The following is a 21266-nucleotide window of genomic DNA, read 5'->3' as shown; positions in this document are numbered from 1 at the left end:
TTTTCTAATATTTCCTGGACACCTTGAGTTCTGAACCCCATTCCAAATCTCTATTTGGGGACCCTTTGGCTGCACCCTCCTACACCTTGGCTCTCCGCTTAGGCATCCAGCCGGGGAACGGAGACGTGCGGAAAAACGGAAGGGCGGATGGAACTGAAGCCCGGAAGTTTACTCTCCCGCGGATCCGGAAAACTGCGGACTGGCGGAGGGAAGGGATGGGGTGCTGCTGCGGCCCGCTCCCGGAAGTTGAGGGCTTTGTTTCCGAGGGGAAGGGCTTCCGAGACTGACGGGGAGGTGGCGGTGTAGTCTCGCGGCACTAGAGCCAGGCCGGGCTGTCCTGGAAGGAAAAGGACCGGAGGTGGGTGCGCAAGCTGGCGGATGTCGCACACCTGTAACTGGTTTTTTTGCGAGGATGTCTGGAATTCCCTCCGCCCTCGTTTACCAAGCGCCTCCCTAGGCCAGGCCCTGGGAAGGCGGCACGGACGTGATTGACTCAGTCTCACTTCAAGGAATGCACATAAAGTTTAGATAAGCTCGCGGTTCTTTAAAGGCGTGACAAGGGCTAAGAAGGAGCTCGTATAATAGGGACCCCAGGGCTCTGGGCGTTCTGTTAGGGAGGGAGGAATTGGTTCAGGGGAACTACCAGTCCGAGAGGGCAGAGTGGATGACTTGAAGCTGAGAGTGACGTGGCCGTCGTGGCTCAGTTGGCTGGAGCGTCCTACTGCCATCCCCGGTCGGGGTACTCGGGGTACATAGGAAAGGCAACCCATCGATAGATGTTTCTGTCTCACATCGGTTTTTCTCCCTCCTTCCCTTCCCCTCTGTAAGCATGTTCTCGGGTAAGGATTGAGGAGCAATTAAAGTTTTTTTAAAGGGCGGGGCGGATGGCCCAGGACTTAGAATCTGGGACGCCTTGACAGAGAGTTGGGGTCTTTCCCAACAGCAGCGGAAGGACAAGATTTGGTTTACATTTTGAAAGGATCACGTTGCCGGGTTGAGGTTGGATGGTAGGAGGGTAGGAGTTGTGAGGTGACCACAGCTAGGAGGCCACAACTGTAGAAGGCCAAAGCTGTATAGGAGGCCAGAGACAGTTGTCTAGGTTGGCGGCTTTGGGTATAAGAAGTGGACTGACCATAATACTGAAGAGGTAAAACTGACAAGACTATGAATTAGATGTGCTATTTAAGTGAGAGTCATCTTACTTAAGTTTCTGGCCCAAGTGAGTGAATTATGTAAAACGAAACTAAACTATTTTGATGTGTGCTTGGAGTCCCTTTTACCCTAGTATAAAAACTAAAACCACAGTTTTTTTCTCCACGATTATATATATTCAGTATATTTTGTGTGCTTCCTGTAGACAACTCAGAACATACAATGGTTTTTTTGTAGAGGACAGTAAAAAAATTGTCTACAATCTGACTACCCAAGATGGCCATATTTTGATGGACTTCCTTCATGTTTTTGTTTTCTGCCTGCATCTTTTTGCATAAATGAGAATACATTCATTATAGCTATCTGTGTCTGTATTTTTCCCACTGGACAGTATCATGACAATAAAGATTGAACCGGTATGTGTCAGAACATTATTTACAGATTTTTTTTTGTTGTAACAGAAAATGTCAGATGTAATTCTACCAAGTCAGAGATAACTTTTTGGTGTATTTTACTTTCAGTGTTGGTGTGTATGTGTGTGTATGTGTGTGTGTGTGTGTGTGTGTGTGAGCGCACGCGCACGCTCGCACCATTTATTTACTTAAGATTTTATTTTATTTTATTTTTTTTGGAGGGGAATGGAGGCAGAAAGGGAGAGAAACATCAGGTGTAAGAGAAACATCTATCAGTTGCCTCTTGCACGCTCCCAACTGTGGACCTGGTCCACAACCCAGGCATGTGCCTTGACCAGGAACCCTCCTACTGGCAACTTTTCAGTTTGCAGAAGATGCCCAGTCCACTGAGTCACACCAGTCAGGGCATCTGTGCACCTTTTTAAAAGCCCCGTGATTTATGCCAAATTTTATTACTTGTTTCCCCATCATATATATTTATTTAATGTTATTTATTGGTCTTTTCACACATCTACTCTTCAAGACTACAGTTTTTAAAAATATTTTATTGTTTATGCTTTTACAGTTGTCTGAATTTTCCCCCCTTTGCTGCCCTCCACATAGCCTGCCCCCCACTTCCATAGTCAAACCCAGCACCATTGTCCACATTCAGGGGTCCTTATATATGTTCTTTGACTAATCCTGTCACCTTCTTTCAGTCATTCTCCACCTCCCCCAGGCCTCTTCAGCTGTCAGTCTGTTCCATAATTCTATGCCTCTGGTTCTATTTTGCTCAGTTTATTTTGTTCATGAGATTCCACTTATATGGCATTTGTCTTTCACTGCCTGACTTATTTCACTTAGCATAATACTCTCCAGTTCCATACATGCTATCACAAAAGGTAGGAATTCCTTTTTTACTGCTGTGTAGTATTCCATTATAGAAATGTACCACAGCTTTTTTAATCCACTCATCTATTGATGGGCACTTCGGCTGTTTCCAAATCTTGGCTATTGTAAATAACACTGCTATGAACATAGGGGTGCATAAGTTCTTTTGAACTGGCATTCTGGGATTCTTTGGGTATATTTCCAACAGTGAAATTGCTGGGTCAGAAGGCAGTTTCATTTTTAATTTTTTGAGGAAATTCCATACTGTTTTCCACAGTAGCAGTACCAGTCTGCATTCCCACCAACAGTGCACTAGGGTTCCCTTTTCTCCACATCTTTGCCAGCATTTGTTTGTTGATTTGTTAATGATGGCCATTCTGACCAGTGTGAAATGATATCTCATTGTGGTTTTAAATTGCATCTCTCTGATGATTAGTGATGTTGAGCATCTTTTCATGTCCATGTCTCTGTATGTCCTCCTTTGAGACGGGTCTATTCAGGTCTTTGCCCATTTTTTAATTGGATTGTTTGTCTTTCTGGTGTTGAATCATATAAGTTCTTTATATATTTTGGAGATTAAACTCCTGTTCAGTGTACTGTTGGCCAATATGTTCTCCCATACAGTCGGTTCCCTTTTCATTTTGATGATGGTTACTTTAGCTGTGCAGCAGCTTTTTAATTTGATGTAGTCCCATTTGTTTATTTTTTCCTTTGTTTCCCTTGCCCTAGGAGATACAACAGCAAAAATACTGCTATGTGAAATATATGAAATTTTACTGCCTATGTTTTCCTCTAGGATTTTTATGGTATCATTACTTATATGTAAGTCTTTTATTCACTTTGAGTTTATTCTGGTGTGTGGTATAAGATGTGGTCAAGTTTCATTTTTTGCATGTACCAGACCAGTGCTCCCAATACCATTTATTGAAGAGGTGTCTTTACTCCATTTTATGCTCTTGACTCCTTTGTCAAATATTGATTGACCAAAAAGATATTGGTTTATTTCTGGGCTCTCTGGTCTGTTCTGTCAATCTGTGTGTCTGTTCTTATGCCAGTACCAGACTGTTTTGATTACAGTGGCCTTATAGTATAGTTTGATATCAAGTATTGTGATCCCTCCAAATTTGCTTTTCTTTCTCAAGATTGCTGAGGCTATTTGGGGTCTTTTTTGATTCTAGAACAAATTTCTGGAATATTTGTTCTAGATCTGTGAAATATGCCACTGATACTTTAATAGGAATTGTGTTGAATTTATAGATTGCTTTAGGTAGTATGGACATTTTAATGATGTTAATTCTTTTTTTAACATTTAAGTGTTTTTATTTTTATTATGTTGTTGTTTAAATATATTTTATTAATTATGCTATTACAGTTGTCCCATTTTACCCCCTTCACTCTCCATCCTGCATACCTCCTCCCACCCACATTCCCCACCTTCAGTTCATGTCCATGGGTCATACATGTAAGGTCTTTGGCTTCTACATTTCCCATACTGTTCTTACCCTTCCTCTGTCTATTTTCTTCCTACCATCTATGCTACTCATTCTTTGTACCTTTTCTCCCTCTCTCCCCCTCCCACTCCCCTGTTGATAACTGTCCATGTGATCTCCATTTCTGTGGTTCTGTTCCTGTTCTAGTTGTTTTCTTAGTTTGCTTTTGTTTTTGTTTTAGGTGTGGTTGTTAATAATTGTGAGTTTGCTCTCATTTTACTGTTCATAATTTTTATCTTCTTTTTCTTAGATAAGTCCCTTTAACATTTCATATAATAAGGGCTTGGGAGATGATGAACTCCTTCAACTTGACCTTATCTGAGAAGCATTTTATCTGCCCTTCCATTCTAAATGAAAGCTTTGCTGGATAGAGCAATCTTGGATGTAGGTCCCTGCCTTTCATGATTTGGAATACTTCTTTCCAGCCCCTTCTTGCCTGCAAAGTCTCTTTTGAGAAATCAGCTGACAGTCTGATGGGAACACCTTTGTAGATAATTGTCTCCTTATCTCTTGCTGCTTCTAGGATTCTCCTTCATTTTAATCTTGAGTAATGTAATTATGATGTGCCTTGGTGTGTTCCTTCTTGTCTCCAACTTATTTGGGAGTCTCTGAGCTTCCTGGACTTCCTGGAAGTCTATTTCCTTTGCCAGATTGGGTAAGTTTTCTTTTACTGTTTGTTCAGATAAGTTTTCCACTTGTTGCTCTTCCTCTTCTCCTTCTGGTACCCCTATAATTCGGATGTTGGAACGTTTAAAGATGTCCTAGAAATTCTTAAGCCTCTCTTCGTTTTTTTGAATTCTTGTCACTTTATTCTTTTCTGATTTGTTGTTTCTTTCTTCCTTCTGGTCCACTCCATTGATCTGAGCCCCAGTTTTCTTCCCATTAATGTTGGTTCCCTGTGCATTTCCCTTCATCTCCCTTAGCGTAGCCTTCATTTTTTTCATCTGATTTGTGACCAAATTCAGCCAATTCTGTGAGCATCCTGATTACCAGTGTTTTGAACTCTGCATCTGATAGGTCGGCTATCTCTTCATCACTTAGTTGTATTTTTTTCTGGTGTTTTGATCTGTTCTTTCATTTGGGTCATCTTTTTTTTTTTGTCTTGACTTGCCTGTTACATAGTGAGGGGCGGAGCCTTAGGTGTTCACCCAGGATGAGTAACCCACATGGCTTTGTTGTGATGCTGTGTGTGGGGAACAGGTCCAAGAGGGAACAATGACGCTTGCTCTGCTCTCTGCCGGCTTTCAGTCACTTCCCCCGCTTTCCACAAGCAAATTGGGCCCTTCTGGTGCTGATTCCAAGGTGGGTGGGTTTGTGTACATTCTAGGAACCTGTGGGTCTCTCCAGTGAACTCTCCTGTGAGGCTGGGTGTTTCTCCCGCTGCCACCTCAACCCCCACAGGGGTTTTTAATCAGTAGTTTGAGGCTTTATTTCCTCGAGCTGGGGGTCTGGGTTGGGTGGTCTGTCTCACTCCCCAATTGTTCCTCCCAGTTATTCTCCGTGTAAATATGGGACCGCCTGCTCCACCAGCTGTATCCTTGCTCACCCCACTCCACAATCCGGCGCTGGATCCAGCTGCTGCCTTACCTGCCTGGGTCCTCCACCACCGCTTTGCTGCGAGTCCTGTCCACGCAGCCGTCTCTGCCCCTTCTACCAGTCTGGATGAGTGTGTCTTCTTTAACTCCTTGGTTATCGGATTTCCATATAGTTCAGTTTTCTGTCAGTTCTGGTTGTTTTTTGTTTTTAAATTGTTACCCTTCTTTTAGTTGTGCGAGGAGGCACAATGTGTCTACCTACACCTCCATCTTGGCTGGAAGTAATGAGGTTAATTCTTCCTATACCCAAAGATTGTATATGCTTCTACTTGTTTATATCTTCGTCAGTTTCTTTCTTTGATATCCAATAGTTTTCTGAGTACACGTCTTTTACCTCCTTGGTTAAACTTATTCCTAGGTGCTTTTGTTGTTGTTGTTGTTGCTATAGTAAATGGAACTGTCAAAAGAAACGAGAGTAAATGGTATTGTTTTCATAGTTTATCTTTCTGATAGTTCATTATTGGTGTATAAAAATGCCATCAGTTTGTAAATATTGACTTTGTATCCCACTACTTTGCTGAATGCATTTATTAGATCAAATAGTCTTTAGGTGGATTCTATAGGGTTTTCTTTGTACACTATAATGTCATCTCCAAAAAATGACAATTTTACTTCCTCCTTTTCAATTTGGATGCCTTTATTTCTTCTTGTCTGATCACTGTGGTTAGCACTTCCAGTACTATGTTAGATAAGAGTGGTGAAAGCAGACATCCTGTCTCGTTCCTGATCTTAGTGGGAAAGCTTTTAGTTTTTGCCCATTGAGTATGATGTTGTCTGTAGGTCTCTCATATACAGTCTTTATTATTTTGGAGTATGCTCCCTCTATTCCCACTTTGCTGATAGTTTTTATCATAAATGGGTGCTAGACTTTATCAAATGCTTTTTCTGCATCTATTCATAGGATCATGTGATTTTCACCTTTCATTTTGCTTATGTGATGCGTCACATTTATTGATTTACGAATATTGTACCATCCTTGCAACCCTGGAATAAATCCCACTTGATCATGGTGTAAGATCTATTTAATGTATTGTGAGACTGCAGTTTTTAATGGTTGTTTAGTCACAACCAATCCTCTGTTACTAGGTAATAAGCTTTCAACTTTTTGCTGTTAGAATGAGGATGACATCTTTTTACATAAATTCTCATATTTCCAATTTATTCCTTGAGAAAGAGTTCTAGAAATAGAACCTACCAGGTAGAAAGATAAAATGAACCTACCAAATTGCCTCACCCAAAAATCTCATTAAGATTCTGATGGAAATTGTTTAAAAGATCAAATTTTGGCACTGCTTTGTTTTTCCATCCAAGGTTATGGTTTTGTCTTCCTAGTTATTCAGATTGTCTCTTGTGCTTCTTTTATGTCTATGTATATAGTCTGTTCTTTCCTTATTAAACTTATGTTTAAGAAAAGGCCAATATTATTGATTATTTAATAATGTGCCCTCTCTGCTCAAATTCCATGTGTGAAATGGCTATCGTTGAATTGTGTTGTACTTTTTTCTATAAAGTTATTTTATTCCTAATATGTGTGTCTAGGTTCTGCAAAAATACAAATAAAAGGGTGAGATCAGAAAATTAAAAAGGCTGAGTAGAAGTGAAAACTTGTGGTCTAAAGAATTCTTGGTATTCTTCTCTAGTTGTCTGTTGGGGTTGCTGCCCCTCAACCATGTATCTGAGGCTTCACCTGTACAAAAAGTGGATTAGACAGCAGTCTTGATCCTTTCCCAAGTAAAGTCAGATACAAAAGCTCTGTGGGGTTAGGAAGATAACATCTCATGAGGATGTCCTTTTGGTATGGATTTTTCTAGTTAACAGTTCTATCATCTTATTAAAGTTATTTTTATTTGTTAGCAAAGATATTTGTTATGAATTATAATGTCAACTTTTAAACAAATGAAGTCTTTTGGTCTTTTTGGTTTTATGCAGTAGAATCCTGCTTACCTGTGAAATGCAGTTAACACATCAGCTGGACCTATTTCCTGAATGCAGGGTGACCCTTCTGTTATTTAAAGATGTAAAAAATGCTGGAGACTTGAGAAAAAAGGCCATGGAAGGTGTCATTGATGGTTCATTAATAAACCCTACTGTGGTAAGTGCACCTGAGAATGAGTAAGATGTACGGAGCACTTAAGAATATGTTAACTTTTCATGATGTTACAGGTTAGTCTAAAATTGTCACCTTCAGATGAAAAGTTCTTTTTCAGGCTCTGGAGTGGAGTCAGGTTTGGGCAACCTTGAATTTAACTGTGAACAGAAGCTGAAATGTCAGGCCCTGCACGGAGAGAAGGGGAAGGTCTGGCTTCATAATGGCAGACACCTGGCTCTCTATTTCTCACCGGAACTAGAAAATCTCTGCAGAGGAGGCATTGCATAGTCCTGAAGAGCACTCACGGTGGAATCACATTGCTAGGGCTTAATCGCAATTCTACCAATTATGATGACTTTGCACAAATGGTAGCCAACCTTTATATAGTGTTTACTCTGTCCCTGGCATTGTTCTAAGTGTTTTACATATACTAACTCATTTCATAACAATCCTGCAAAGTACTATGATTACCTGCATGTAACAGATAAGACACTAAGGAATTTGCCGAAGTTCCCTCATAGGTAAGTGACCAGAGCTGGCATTCAAACCCAGAGATGCATTGCCTTCATTTCCTCATCTAGTGCCAGCAAATAAGAACACCAATTTCATAGGGTAGTTTTAAGATTTAAAGAAAATAATACAAGTATAAATGTTTAGGATATGACCTTTCCCATATTAGTGCTTGATAAATATGGGTTATTTTCAAGTTTTTACTACTTAAGTTTTTGCAGCTTTAAAATTCTATGATTTTTTTTTTGAACACCCAGGTCCTTGATATAGCAATTTTGAAAATATAGTCCATAGGAATTGTGATGAGGTAAAACAGCCTGACCTTGGAGTGACTATGAGATAGGGCCTGCGTCTTCAGAGTACTCAAATTCTGTGTGTATAAATATTCTTGTTGTTCTCTTTGGTAGATCGTCGATCCATTTCAGATACTTGTGGCAGCAAACAAAGCAGTTCATCTCTACAAACTAGGGAAGATGAAGACGAGAACTCTCGCTACTGAAATTATTTTCAACCTGTCCCCAAATAACAATGTAATTAATATAGTAGATTTTCCTATCTGTTGGGCTTGCCATGATAGCACGTGTGTTCCCCAGTGTTGAGCTGAAGGCTAAATCCCTGCAAGCCTATTGTTAGCAACAAACCAAAGTAATAGTGAAGAGAGGTCTGGACAGAGAGTTGAGGTTTAGCACTGCCTCTTACTAGAAAAATAAGCTTTGGAGCACAGGTCTTTCACCTCTTTGGTTAAATTTATTCCTAGGTGCGTTTTTTTGTTTTTGGTTTTTGTTTTCGTTTTTGCATTAGTAAATGGGATTGTTTTCTTAGTTTCCCTTTCCAATAATTCATTATTGGTGTATAAAAATGCCATCAGTTTCTGAATATTGGCTTTGTATCCTGCTACTTTGCCCGATTCATTTATTAGGTCAACTAGTTTTGTAACATTAGGTGATGATAGTTTTATCTTTATAGGGTCAGGAAGATCCCTATAAATGGTACCTAAATTTAAATGATAAAACAGTAGGCATGGATATTTATGTGTTATCATATGCATCTTTTATTCTTTCTATAAACTCCTTGAGGATAGAATTTGTCTTTTCCATACACCAAAAGCCTGCCTGATACCAAGACCAGCCCTTAACATGTGCTTATTCACACACTCAGTGCAAGGAAGTTTGTAGATTGAGATACTGATAGTAATCAAAGTTACTGAGTTAAAGACATTCCACATGTGGCACATAAAAGTAAAAAAATAACTGAAATTTTGCTGATTAAGTTTTAGTATTACTATTACTAACACAAGCAGTCATATTACCAAAAAAATTAGAAAACTTGTGGTATGGTTTAAAATACACATGTTTGAAATATTTATAAAATACATAGTAATAGAATCCCCAGTACTTGGAGGAAGAAACTACTAGATGATTATTGTTTCATTGAGATAATTTGAAATAATTCAAGAAACTATTCAATAAATATCTATTGAGTTTGTCCCTATTCCACTTACAGTTCTAGAAACAGAAGAAACAAATATGTTCTGGAGGAAACCAGGTTTAAAGGCCCTAAAATAAATGATATAATGGGAATAATAATTCACATGTGTGGGAACAGTGAAGAACAGTTTGTAAGGAGGATGGTGCAGTGGGGAGTGACATTTGAACTGGACTTTGAAGGATGAGAGCATTCCAGGCACAGAACACGGTGTGCACATAGTCAAAGAAGTATGAAGTGCTGGCATCTCCCAGTAGTCCAGACTGGCTGGAAGATGGCAGTGCATGGCTGAGGCTCGCCTGGGGCCAGAGGAGCAGGCTGTGTGTGCACTGTGCTGAGAAGTCGGAGCTTGATTCCACAGGAATGAGGTGCACCTTTGAGCGGAGTCCTCTAGGGGCAGGACAGGTAGATGTTGGGAAGGGACTGTTGACAATAAAAACTGTAGGTAGAGAGAACCCTTAGGATATGAAAGTAAGAATCTGAGAAAGGAAGAAAACAAATGGGAGATCCTTCAGATATAGAAACTATTGGTTTATTGTCTTTTTTTCTTTAGATTTCAGAGGCTTTGAAAAAATTTGGTATCTCAGCAAATGACTCTTCAATTCTAATTGTTTACATTGAAGATGGAGAAAAACAAATAGATCAAGAAAACCTAATATCTCAGGTAGAAGGTCATCAAGTTTCTCTGAAAAATCTTCCTGAAATTACAAATATTACAGAAGTTAAAAAGGTTTGTAAATCCACATTTGTAGAGTGGGATAGATGAGGAATAGTGCCGATGCTGTTTGCTGTTGCTCACCAGTGCTATTTTTTGAACTTCTAAGAAAGGTTAATATAAAATTAATTGAAAAATAATTACAGATACAAAGAATTGGAAGATGCATATTCATATAAAATATAATAAAAAAACTTAGTTATGAAACCATTCTCTAAGAGCCCTAGCTGTTGTGGCTCAGTGGATTGAGGATCAGCCTACAAACCGAAAAGTTGTTGGTTAGATTCCTGGTTAGGACACATGCCTCCCTTATGGGCCAGGTCCCCAGTTGGGGGCATGAGAGGGGCAACTCGATCATGTATCTCTTGTACAGTGATGTTTCCCTTTCTCCCTCCCTTCCCTCTCTCTAAAAATAAATAAAATCTTAAAAAATTTTTAAAGAGCATTCTTTAAGAAAGAATAGCTTAAATATCAAGCTGACATAGTACATTTGTAATATAAAATATGTAACTTTAGTATGAAGTTAATGTCTAGTATGCTTTTAAAACTGGTACAAATTTGGTTTCTGTGTTTAGAGAATTGCCACTATAACTTCAATTTAAAGAGCATTTTTGACATAACTGATGAATGGCCATCTACTTCGCATATTTTAATCACATTTGTAATTTCATATCATATGCCAATAATTCAATGATAAACAGTTTCATTTATGCATGTTTGTATATTAAAATTTAGTAGTACATGAATAATTAGCAAATCATAATTTGCCTTTTATTTTTATAGATATATAAACTATCTTCAAAAGAAGAAAGTATTGGGACATTGTTGGATAGTGTCATTTGTAGAATGTCAACAAAAGATGTTTTGTGAAATTACAGAAATATTAAAAACTTTCACCATTTGCAAAAATATTGATTTTCCTTTTCTGATTATAAAATTTATATGTGTTCATTGTAGAAAATTTTAAAACACAGAATGGTGTAACAAAAGGGAAAAAATGCAATCCTACCTTTTAATATTTTAAAAGATAATCAGTATTATTTGTTATTTTCTTCTAACCTTCTATTTTCATTCAAATATATTTTATTTTTATATAATTGGAATAGTAATTACAAACATTTATTGGAGATCTACAAGATACTAGTATTTTGTCTTAGTTATTTTATATGTGCCTGGTTATATCCCTGCTCTTACTCCTGAGTGTTCTGGCATCCCTCTTCTAAGCTTCCTGGTTGTGTTTTAGACACAAGAATTAATTTCATTCTCATAATACTGGGATAGATGCTGTTATTACCCCCATTTTACACACAGACACTAAAGATCATAGTAACTTGCCCAAGGTCCTACTGCTAGTATAAAATCTCGTTTTACAAATAGTTCGGGTTTTTTTTCTTGCTTTATATTTTGATTGTATCTATCAAGGTAGACTAGGTCAGGGGTCAGCAAACTTTTCTGTGAAGGGCCAGATAGAAACTGTGTACAGCTTTGCAGGCCATATGGTCTCTGTTGCATCTACTAAACTCTTGCTGTTGTAGTGCAGAAGCATCTGCAGACAACACATAAATGAGTGTGACTGTTATTACAGAAATAAGTGATGGGCAGGATTTGCCCCAAGGGCCATGGTTTGTGGAGTTCTGGGGTAGATTAGGCTGCAATGGTGGTTGGTCCCTATAGCTCATTGGCTTCACATGACAAAAGTTCCTTGCTCATTCTACAAAGCCAGCATGAATTGTAGGAAGACTCATTGCAGTGACTCAAGAACACAGTCTGTTGAAGGCTTCATCTTCACACATGCTCCATGGATCACTGCAGAGCTAAAAGGAACAATGAATTACAAAGTGGCTCTTAAAGCTTTCTCATGGAAGTGACATGAGGCTTAGCTCATGTTTCACTGTTCAAAGACAGAAGAAAACAAACAAACAACAAAGCCAGTCTTGACCATTCCAACTTCAAAAGGGGTGGAGAAGTGTGATCCTGCAGTGTGCTAGAAAGTGGAGAGGTAGGAATAAGCAGGGAACAAACTAGTGATTTCCCTCATGATCATAAATAATGAAGTACAGAAGCACATAGCTAATGTTTCTTTTGTTTATTGTTCAAGTACAGTTGCCTCCATTTTACCCCGACCACTTCCCCCCACCCCAGCCATCCCCAGCTCCCACCCCTCATCCTATACCCCTTTGGTTTTGTCCATGTGTCCTTTATACTTGTTCCTGAAAACCCCTCCCCCTTTATCTCCTATTATCCCCTCCCACCTCCCCTCTGGTTACTATCAGTGTTCTTAACTTCCCTGTCTCTAGTTATATTTTGCTTGCTTGTTTGTTTTGTTGATTAGGTTCCACTTATAGGTGAGATCATATGGTATTTTTCTTTCACTACCTGGCTTATTTTACTAGCATAATGCTGTCCAGATCCATCCATGTTGTCACAAAGGGTAGGAGCTCCTTCTTTCTTTCTATTGTGTAGTACTCCATCGTGTAAATGTACCATGGTTTTTTGATCCTTTCATTTACTGATGGGCACTTAGGTTGCTTCCAACACTTGGCTGTTGTAAATTGTGCTGCTATGAACATTGGGGTGCATAGGTTCTTTTGAATTGGTGTTTCAGGGTTTTTAGGGTATAATCCCAGCAGTGGAATTTTTGAGTCGAAAGGCAGTTCCATTTTTAGTTTTCTGAGGAAATTCCATACTGTTTTCCACAGTGGCTACACCAGTCTGCATTCCCACCAACAGTGCACTAGGGTTCCCTTTTCTCCACATCTTCTCCAGCATTTGTTTGTTGATTTGTTTATGATGGCCATTCTGACTGGTGTGAAGTGAGATCATTGTGGTTTTAATTTGCATCTCTCTGATGATTAGTGATGTTGAGCATCTTTTCATATGTCTCTGGGCCCTTTGTATACCCTCGTTGGAGAAGTGTCTGTTCGAGTCCTTGGCCCATTTTTAAATTGGGTTGTTTGTCTTCCTAGAGTGTAGTCGTGTGAGTTCTTTATATATTTTGGAGATCAAACCCTTGTCCGAGGTATCATTGGCAAATATGTATTCCCATATAGTTGGTTCTCTTTTCACTTAATGCTGTTTTCTTTAGCTGTGCAGAAGCTTTTTATCACGTAGTTGTCCAGATCTCCCCGACACCACTCGTTGAAAAGACTATTTTTACTTCATTTTATGCTTCTGCCCCCTTTGTTGAATATTAATTGACCATAGAGACTTGGGTTTATTTCTGGGCTCTCTATTCTGTTTCGTTGGTCTATATATCTGTTCTCATGCCAGTATCAGGCTGTTTTGATTACAGTGGCCTAGTAATACAGTTTGATATCAGGTGACCCCTCCTACTTTGTTCTTCTTTCTCAAAATTGCTGGAGCTATTTGGGGTTGTTTATGGGTCCATATAAATTTCTGAAATGTTTGTTCTATATCTGTGAAATATGCCATTGGTACTTTAATAGAGATTGCACTGAATGTATAGATTGCTTTGGGTAGTATGAACATTTTGATGTTAATTCTTCTAATCCATGAACATGGTACATGCTTCCATTTGTTTGTGTCTTCCTTAATTTCTTCAGTGTTGTGTAGTTTTCTGAATACAGGTCTTTTACCTCCTTAGTTAGGTTTATGCCTTTGGTGCTATATCAAATTGGATTTTTTTTTCTGATTCTGATATTTCATTGTTGGTATACAAAAATGCCTTTGATTTCTGAATATTGACTTTATATCCCATTGTTTTGCCAAATTCATTCATTAGGTAGAGTAGTTTTTTAATGGAGTCTATAGAATCTACTATATACACTGTCATATCATCTGCAAAATGACAGTTTTGCTTCTTTCCAATTTGGATGCCTTTTATTTCTTTTTCTTGTCTGATTACTGTGGCTAGGACTTCTGGTACTATGTTGAATAGAAGTGGTGAAAGCGGACATCCTTGTCTTGTTCCTGATCTTAGTGGGAAAGCTTTTAGTTTTTATCCATTGAGTATGATGTTGGCTGTAGGTCTCTTGTATATGGCTTTTATCGTGTTCAGGAATGCTCCCTCTACTCCCACTTTGTTAAGTGTCTTTATCATAAATGGGTGCTGCACCTTATCAAATGCTTTTTCTGCATCTATTGATATAATCATGTGATTTTTGTCTTTTCTTTTGTTTATGTGATGTATTACATTTATTGATTTGCAAATATTGTACCATCCTTGCATCCCTAGGATGAATCCCACTTATCATGGTGTATGATTTTTTTAATGTATCGCTGGATGTGGTCTGCCCATATTTTGTTGAGGATTTTAGTGTCTGTGTTCATCAGTGATATTTGCCTATAGTTTTCTTTCTTTGTTGTGTCTTTATCTGGCTTTGGGATTAGGATGATGCTGACTTCATAGAGTTTGGGAGTCTTCCATCTTACTGAATTTTTTGAAATATTCTGTGCAGTGTAGGGTTAGCTCTTAAAAGTTTTGTAAAATTCTTCTGTGAAACCATCTGGTCCAGGGCTTTTGTGTGTCGGGAGTTTTTTGATTACTGCTTCAATTTCATCTGCTGTTATTGGTCTGTTCAGGCGTTCTGCTTCTTCATTCAGTTTTGAAAGATTATATTTTTCTAGAAATTTGTCCATTTCACCCAGGTTTTCAAATTTCTTAGCATATAGTTCTTCATAGTAGTTTCTTACAGTGCTGTGTATTTTTGTGGTATCAGTTGTAGTCTCTCCTCTTTCATTTCTGATTGTGTTTATTTGGGTCCTCTCTCCTTTTTTCTTGATGGGTCTGCTTAAAGGCTTGTCAATTTTGTTTATCTTTTCAAAGAACCAGCTCCTGGTTCTTGATCCTTAGAATTCTAAGGATTTCTTGATCCTTCAAATTGTGCTTTCATGTCTCTATGTCATTTTATTCTCTGATTTTGGTTATTTCCTTTCTTCTGCTTGCTCTGGGCTGTCTTGGGTTTTGTTCCTCCAGTTCTTGTAGGCTTAGGTTGTTTATTTGAAATGTTTCTGTCTTGTTTAGGTAGGCCTGTATTGCTATGAACTTCCCTCTCAGGACTGCCTTCACTATGTCCCATAAGTTTTGGACTGTTGTGAGTTCATTTTCATTTGTTTGCAGAAACTTTTTTGATTTCTTCCTTGATCTCATTCTTAACCCATCCATTGTCTAATAGCATTCTATTCAATGTCTATGAATTTGAGTGGTTTTGAGTTTTTTCCTTGAGGTTGGTTTACAGTGTCAAGCCATTGTGATCCGAGAAAATGCTTGATATGATTTCCATTTTCTTGAATTTGTTGAGGCTTGTTTTGTGTCCTGTCATGTGGTCTATCTTTGAAAATGTACCATGTGCATTTGAAAAGAATGTGTACTTTGGTTCTTTGGGATGAAAGGTTTTATAAATATCAGTTAAGTCCATTTGATCTAGGACATTGTTCAATACCACAATATCTTTTTTGATATTTTGTTTGGAAGAGATACCCATTTTTGACAGTGGGGTGTTAATATCCCTTATTATATTATAACTATGTTGCTGTCAATATCTTTCTTAAAGTCTTCCAAGATTTTCTTTATGTATTTGGGTGCTCTTATGTTGGATGCATATATGTTTATAATGTTTATGCCTTCTTTTTTTTTCTTTTTTTTTTCTTTTTAATCATTGTGTTTATGCCTTCTTGATGGATTTTTCCCTTGAGTATTATGAAGTGTCCTGGGTCTCTTTTTATGGCCTTTATTTTGAAGTCTGTTTTGTTTGATATGAGTATTGTTACTCCGGCTTTTTTCTGTATCCCTTTGCTTGGAATATTTTTTTTTCCAACCCTTCACTTTCAGTCTTTGTAGGTCTTTTGTTCTGAGGTGGGTCTCTTGTAGGTGGCATATGTGTGGGTCATGTTTTATCTATTCAGCTACTCTGTTTCTTTTGATTGGAGCATTTAATCCATTAACATTTAAGGTTATTATTGATAGGTACTTATTCATTTTTCCCCCTTTGTACTTGTGTTCCTCCCTTTCTCACTCTTTTCCTTCCTCTTCTTATGGTAATCCCTTTAACATATCTTGCAGAGCTGGTTTAGAGGAGGCTACTTTTGTCTGGGAAACTCCTTATTTCACCTTCCATTTTAATCAAGAGCCTTGCTGGCTAGCATATTCTTGGGTTCAGGGCTTTGTTTTTCACTACTTGGACTATCTCTTGCCATTCCCTTCTGGATCAGAGTATTTCTGTTGAGAAGTCAGCTGCTAGCCTTATCAGAGCCCCTTTGTATGTTACTTCTTGTTTCTCCCTTGTTGCTTTTAAGATTCTCTCTTTGTCTTCAATACTTGGCATTTTAATTATGATATGTCTTGAAGCAGGCCTTTTTGGGTACATCTTGCTTGGGATCCTCTGTGCTTCCTGAACTTACATGGTTTTTTCCCTCTCTAAGTTCAGAAAGTTTCCTGTCATTTTTTCAAACAGTCTTTCTATGCCTTGTTCCTTTTCTTCTCCTTCTGGTATTCCTATGATTTGAATGTTGTTGCATTTCATGTTATCGTGGAGTTCCCTTAAGCTATCTTCATATTTTTTTAGTCATTTTTTATGCAGCTGCTCTACCTGGCTGTTTCTTTCCACCTTGTCTTCCAGCTCACTGATTCGGTCCTCTGCTTCATCCAACCTGCTTGTAATTCATTCTGGTGTGTTTTTAATTTCAGAAATTTTCTTTTTCATTTCTTTGGTTTTTTTTTTGTTTATAGTTTCTATTTCCTTTTTCATACTGTTGTAGTTGTCACTCAGTTCCTTATCTTTGTCTGTGAGTTCCTTGAGCATTCTTATAACCACTATTTTGAATTCTATATCTGATAGTTTGCTTACCTCCATTTCGTTTAGCTCTTTTAGTGGGGAGTCTTCCATTCCTTTTGAATGCAGGTTCTTTTTTTGTCTCCCCATTTTAGGTGACTCTTTTTGTTTGTTTCTGCGCTTCCTGATGTTCTGCTTTGCTAGCTGTCTTTGTAGGTGGACTTCTGTGGTAGGATTTCTGTAGGATTCGATGATGTGGTCTCGTTGATCTCCTTGTCTGGATGCTCTGGGGCTACCCTTTCTTCTGTTTGTGTGGGCTCTCTTGTTGTACTTGGGTTTTTACTTGTTGGTGGTTCCTTTGTTGTATAGCTCCTCCAGCAGGTATATTGGTGTTCACATCTCCCATCTACTCTTGTATATGATCAGTGGCAGGGGGTAGGCAAAATGGATTAAGACAGCGGGAGAGTATTCTGTGGGATTTAAAATACCAACAAATAGAAAAGAGATAGGGGATCCTTTGGATTAGAATAGCATTAATCGTGATATTTTACCCAACTAACCACTTCCATAAAAGGTGATAAAGAGATAGAACTCTTGTTAGAGGGGAGAAGGATTTTGAGCTGACTCCAGAAAACAGAGAACTTGTGAAAGGTCAGATGATAAGTTATAGTGAGAACAAAGGATAGAATGTAGGTATAGTGTGTGAGAGAATAGAGTTAACCATAACAATAATAAAGCTCAGGAATATAGCAAAATGGGCTAGGATCCAGGAGGGGTGCTGTGTAGTATTTACAATAATATGGGACAATAATTACTTACAATAGTACTGGAACAACAATAATATGACAGAATCTATACGATCTGAATAGCAAGAATAGGGAGTACTCGACCTAGAGTAGCATGCTATTGGAACTCAAGTGACGTGAAAGAAGGAAAATTAAAATACAATATGAAAGAACCAGGAAAACCAGTCAAACAATGCAATTAAATAAATAAAACTAAACAGAACGGAGAGAAAAAATATTAATGAAATAAAAAGTAAAAAAATAACAAATAATAATATGCAAGTTCTATAGGGTAGCAAAATGAAATTTGTCTCAGTTTCTCTGATGTTGCAGTTAGCCTTGTGCTCCCTTTTGGATCTGTCTCTAGACCTTTCAGAGCTCTGGGTGTTATTGTCTCTCTTGGGAAGTAAAGGGGGGCGGGTGGGGAGAAGAAAAAAAGCCTGCAGACTTTAAGCCTGCCAAGGGAGTTCTGCTGGTCTTCCTGGATGCTGCAGGCTGAGGGGGACTGGGTTTCGCTTTTCTCCCTTCCTCAGGTGTTGCAAGGATGGGGGCCAGGTCTGGGTGGCAATATTCACAGTTGCCCAGCCTCCAGCCTGGGTCCTCTGTTCATTGCCAGGCCCCCACTGTCCATCTGTGCCAGGCCAATGCCTTTAACCCCCCAGTTAAGCCACCTGTGATGTGCACTAATTAGGGAAAACACACACCACCTTCTCCCTCTTTGCTGGCCTAGGTGCTAGGCACTCTCAAAGTCTCTTCAGGGTAGTTCAGCTCCCCCACTGAGTTAAGTCTTTCTGTGGACTGCTAACTCCCTGAGCCCTGCTGCCCTCCTCAGCCAGCCAGCCAGCCACTGCACAAGCATTCCTTAAGCAGCAACTGAGAACCTTTTTTTGAATAAAATCCTCTTGTTTAAGCCCACCATTCTTGATAAGCGCCTGGCTTTTCACACAGCCCAACTTTCTAACCAGATCAGAGAGTATCTGGGTCAGGGTCCAACACAACCCAACTCCTCTCTTCCCCAGGGGTCGCCCAGCTCCCCAATTGCTCTGGTGGAGTCCACAGTCCCAGCAGGTGAACACCACCCCTGTGCATCTCCCACTTTGTCTTTTTCCCCCCAGCGACCTCAAGGATCCAGGTCTATTCTGCTGCTGCTCTGTGCTCTGTCCTCCCTGCCTCAGTAGGGGAGGGAGCTGCTGATCTGGCTCTCTTCCAAAGATCCTGTGGCAAGCACTGGGCTGGGGGCTGCAGCAGCTCTGGTCCCCGTGCTGGTCCCAGGGATCTTACTGTCCCCACACAATCTCCTTACTGTCTGTTTTTCAATGTCCTCTAAAATTTTGGCCTCCACACTTCATATAAGCTGGGATTTCATTGGCTGTACACTCTGTTCCTCAGAAGATCTGCTAGGTGTTCCAGCTGAGCGCAGGGGGAAGTGGGCTCTGCTCCCACCTACCTCACCACCATCTTCCCCTAATGTTTCCTGCATGTACCGTGCTAAGCACTTTATAAGCACTCCCTCAGTCCTCATTACAACCCCAAGAGATGTACCAAGTGAGGAACCAAACTTGGTCTCTCAACTCTACTTCAAAAAATTTCAAGCATATAAGACAATCGCAAATATTACAATGAATATCCATGTGTCTTTCATGTGAATTCACCATCCGTCAATATTTGCTGCATTTGGTGTGTGTCAAGCACCTGTCTGTCTGCGTGTCACACAAACACAACACCTGCTTTTCTTCTGAACGATCTGAAAGGAAGTTGCAGACCTTAGGATACTCTCCCAACATTGTATTTAATTGCCATGGCTCTTGGTTTCCTTTAATCTAGAACAATCCTTTTAAAAAATACGTTGACATTTTTTTAGAGTACTGTAGATGTCTTTCAGAATTCCACAACATGGAATTGTTCCTAATTTGAGTCGATTCAAATATTTTTGGAATAATGGTAGGCAGATGGATTTCGGGTCCTTCCTGTTGCATGTCATTGAGAGGCACATGTGAGTTGTCCCCCCACTGGAGAAATGAAATCTATCACTTGATCCAGATGGTACCCCCACACCTCTCCATTTTAACGGCAGCTTTCCCCTGAAGCTCAAAGAGCTGAAGCTCCCCTCAGAGCTCACAATGCTGGGGTCAGGGTTAACTCAGATCTGCGAGGCCTCATAGGCTGTGCTCCTGATGACTTCATCGCATGACTTCATCCCATGACATCTCTTTCAAACATGCTCATTTTATTTATTTTTTAAAGGGGGGAGAGGGCCAAATTATTATGTAAAAATTTGATTACAACAGATTTTGTTGGCATTAAACTTAGAGGTATTTTAAGTGTGAATATGGATATAAACCAAAAACCAGAAACGACATTTGGTAGACATGAGAAGTGTTCCAGTAATTACAGATCTGAAGGCAGAAAGCAATTTAGAATATGCTACTGGAAAAGACACCGGCATTCAGGCTGCCTGTCACACTTTATTCAGATGGCCTGTGATCTGAGAAGAGGGCCGGTCTGCACCCAGAAGAACTGTCTTGTCTTTTCTTTCCAGGCCAATGTTTTTATAGCAGGGAATAAACAATATGTGGTAAGGGGTTTTGAAATTCAGGGAGGATTAGGTAGAAGAAACTGCAACGTTCCTGTCCTGGGCAGTTAACTGTTCCCAGGGAAGGGCGGTCATCTATCTCTCCCTGGAACACAAAGGCCCAGATGCCTCCACTTGTCCCCAGGCGGTAATCTTTAGCAGTGCCCCAGGAGGTCAGCTATTTTCCCAGGAGCCAGGGTGGCCCTTATCTGTAGGTTCTGAAACAAAAGCTTTAACATACACATTACTTACTAGGCTTATAACTATTTACCTTAAACTAAAATTTTCCAGCTCGTAAGTCCCCTATCAATGACTTTACACCACTTCATCCCATGCCATCATTCTCAAACATGTTCGTTTTATTTATTTTTATAGGGGGGGAAGAGGGCTAAATTATTATTATTTAAAAATTGGATTACAACAGATTTTGTTGGCATTAAGCTTAGAGGTATTTTAAGTTTGAATGTGGATATAAATAAAAAACCAGAAAGGACATTTGGTAAAAACATGAGAAGTATTCCAGTAATTACAGATTTGAAGGCAGAAAGCAATTTAGAGAAACAGACAAACCCCGTCTTTAGAATGATTCTGCCGCACATTGGAATGTCAGTAGCGCATCAGTAAACTGTTCACATTTAGGGTCTTCATCTTGAGATTCGACAGCTATTTCTTGAAAACTTTCTCAGTACTCTGTGCAAATAAATCGGTCTTCCACATGCCTTGGCACACACTTAAAATATCTCCATTGTGTATATACAAAACACCTACCATTTGGGCAAGGCAAAGTATGTACTTTCATAACCAAATTATAATGTACCTCTCAAATGTGAACAATATACACACAGTACATGGTATATAT

At 39.2% G+C, this 21266-nt stretch overlaps 1 protein-coding gene across 4 annotated transcripts; it reads left to right on the top strand.

The window, feature by feature from the left end:
• The first annotated feature begins 278 nt into the window (after nt 1-278).
• On the top strand, nt 279-11222 carry TPRKB (TP53RK binding protein). 4 transcript variants are annotated; one of them, XM_036028152.1, is made up of 5 exons: nt 279-358; nt 7450-7612; nt 8527-8649; nt 10158-10334; nt 11103-11222. In XM_036028152.1, exons 2-5 carry the CDS (start codon nt 7472-7474, stop codon nt 11187-11189), a joined length of 528 nt encoding a protein of 175 aa, XP_035884045.1. In that variant the 5' UTR covers nt 279-358; nt 7450-7471; the 3' UTR covers nt 11190-11222. The 4 variants fall into 4 exon arrangements, with proteins under 4 accessions (XP_035884045.1, XP_035884046.1, XP_035884047.1 ...); XM_036028153.1 differs by having other exon boundaries at nt 282-358; nt 7453-7612; XM_036028154.1 differs by lacking the exon at nt 279-358 and adding an exon at nt 510-703.
• The last annotated feature ends 10044 nt before the right edge of the window (nt 11223-21266 follow it).

This window comes from Phyllostomus discolor, chromosome 6 (genome assembly GCF_004126475.2).
Source record: "Phyllostomus discolor isolate MPI-MPIP mPhyDis1 chromosome 6, mPhyDis1.pri.v3, whole genome shotgun sequence".
NCBI lineage: Eukaryota > Metazoa > Chordata > Mammalia > Chiroptera > Phyllostomidae > Phyllostomus > Phyllostomus discolor.
This window is presented reverse-complemented; position numbering and strand designations above follow the sequence as displayed.

Bases quoted from the DNA above. Each gene is read 5' to 3' on its own strand.
- TPRKB (XM_036028152.1), top strand. From the start codon at position 7,472: ATGCAGTTAACACATCAGCTGGACCTATTTCCTGAATGCAGGGTGACC. The intron at 8,650-10,157 runs GTAATTAATATA...TTTTTTCTTTAG, and splicing joins ACCTGTCCCCAAATAACAAT to ATTTCAGAGGCTTTGAAAAA. The intron at 10,335-11,102 runs GTTTGTAAATCC...TTATTTTTATAG, and splicing joins ATATTACAGAAGTTAAAAAG to ATATATAAACTATCTTCAAA.